General features: G+C 38.2%; 1 protein-coding gene across 1 annotated transcript; it reads left to right on the top strand.

Annotated features, from left to right (window-relative positions):
* Window positions 1-10: 10 nt before the first annotated feature.
* On the top strand, window positions 11-1,123 carry LOC108355531 (mitochondrial cardiolipin hydrolase-like; the record flags this gene model as incomplete). Its single annotated transcript, XM_017606689.1, has 2 exons — window positions 11-186; window positions 386-1,123. A coding segment is annotated over exon 2 (532 nt), but the record flags the coding sequence as incomplete, so codon positions are not given.
* Window positions 1,124-2,296: the final 1,173 nt, after the last annotated feature.

The following is a 2,296-nucleotide window of genomic DNA, read 5'->3' as shown; positions in this document are numbered from 1 at the left end:
CCTTGAACGAAATAACACGTGCATTTTTGACCGCTGCATCTCGCGAATCTATTTTTTGCAACACGCAGCATTTCCGTTTAGCTGCAGTAGTAATTTTTTTGAGATTCTGTTAACTTTTAAATTGAAAAGGAGAACAAAGCCACAGTAAATACACTTCAAATCCGTGCTAAATATTTGAATACAGAAGTAAGTGCATAGTTCAGCTACCACCGGCTGGTGAATGCATGTTGGTTTATTCGATTTTTCTTGCAATTAGTCTAGTGCAATATCTTAAAATTTAGCAAGTGCGGTCCACATCATTATTTTATTTTAAAGTGCAAGTGAAAGTCGCCAAGTGTTTACAAATCTGATTGTAAAGTTATAACGAGATATTTTTGTCATGTAGCATAAAGTAAATTATTTCAATGGCGCCCCGTGTCCCCACCCCTTTGTAGCGCAACAAACTCCAACAAAAGCAGAGTAATATTTATCCCATCTGGTGTTAAAGTGTGATTTGTGAATAAAAATATTAAAAGTAAAGTGAGGATTAAGAAAATAATTGTCGAAAAAATTTGTGAAAGTGTAATCCGTTCGAAATTTGTTTAGAAGAAAATGTTGGAAAATCGGGTGTTGCGCTACACTTTTTATAGCCTGACTGCAGGCATATCGACAGTGTTGTTGTCAGAAATTGTATATCGTGGCTATTTGTACGTGCGCGAACGATTGTGGCGTTGCGATGCATCTGACGACGAAGTGGCCGAAGTCATCTGGACGAATGAGCTGACACAAGGTTGTGCAGGTGGACACATACTGAAATCTCCATCCGAGCGCAAGAGCCCTACGCAAGAGAGCCCTACAAGTGGCATGGTCGAGAATGGGCATATTGCCAAACTACCAGCTCCAACTGCAAGTGCAAGTCCTTCGTGTAAAAATCGCTTTTGTGCTGCTAACAATGTCGGCCGACTAATTTCGTTAATTGATAAATCTAAATATACCATTGATCTGGCCATGTATACGTTTACATCCTACGATCTGTCGCAGGCATTTCTGCGAGCTATTCGCAGAGGAGTGTCTGTGCGCATCATCAGTGACAACGAAATGGTGTACTCCAGTGGCTCACAGATTATAGCATTGACGAAGGCAGGTAAATAAATGCTGAATATGATTGCAATATTTCTTACAGAAACTTATAAAACCTAAAGATTACTTTGTCGCTCATCAGCTGATGATGTCATGCGCTACTGCAACCGTTGTTGCATTGAGAACTCCGATTTGACCTTGAAAACGATAAGTATGTTGTTATCAAGTTTAACCCAAAAAATTAGGTTTGACAATCAAAAATACGAATCAATTGATTTCTATAACAATTCCAAGAAACTTAATTATTACCAAGCCCATGGAATAATATCTATACATATGTACATGCCTGTATGCCTGCATGTTCGTGTACATGCAAATCGACGTGGTATAAAGGTATCTATATATATCCATCGAAGCAAACAAAAAAGGGGCCATAATTACCTTGAAAATAATCAAGCCTTAACTACAAAGCTGCGAAGACAAGCGCCGACAACAATAAAAAAGAGGGGCCGTGTTGGAAGTTGTGTCGCGGCTACGGTCCCATTCTCTAAATTTTCTTGCTAACGATTGAACCACGTGCACTCATAGCGTTCACATCTTCCCACCTAGCGAGCTCTTCTCTTTGGAATGGCAGTATTTATCTTATAAAAGCATCTTATAATATAATTTCTGCATTTATTGTTTTCACGAATTGCAATTATATGCGCTTTTTGGTGCAATGCTCTGCCAATTTACATGTTGCCATGTGCAAAGCTTTGTGGTACCAGCCCCCGCCAGAGAACGTATAGAAATTTTTGTATTTGTATTTCTATACGTTCTCTGCCCCCGCTGCAACACTTCCATACATACATATTTACATGCACACATAGTTAAACGTATGTGATTTCATTCGTGCTCTTTAGGGCTAGAATAAACATGTAATTGCAAGGTAGACATTTTTAAAATTAACAAACTACAACAAAACAATTAATTATAAATCTCCTTTTTTTGGTACAATTAAGGGTTAAATAAAAAAGAAATCTGGCAGCCTTAATACAACGCACTGCTTTGCCAGCACTTGCTATGTGTATAAAATTGTAGTATATTTTTCGGCTGTGCATAGAAACGATGCGTTGAATCTTCGTTGCTTGAATCTGTTCGAATTGCGTGTCGATAACAAAGTGAAGAGTGGTTCATAAGTTACGATTTTTGTTTCGCTGTATTTGCACAATAGTTTCACTAGAAAAAATGGGTAGGC

Source organism: Rhagoletis zephyria, unplaced genomic scaffold (genome assembly GCF_001687245.7).
Source record: "Rhagoletis zephyria isolate East Lansing unplaced genomic scaffold, Rhagoletis_zephyria_1.1 Rzeph_scaffold_46652, whole genome shotgun sequence".
Classification (NCBI taxonomy): domain Eukaryota; kingdom Metazoa; phylum Arthropoda; class Insecta; order Diptera; family Tephritidae; genus Rhagoletis; species Rhagoletis zephyria.
Note: the sequence above shows the minus strand (reverse complement) of the source record. Positions and strands in the feature narration are given on the sequence as shown.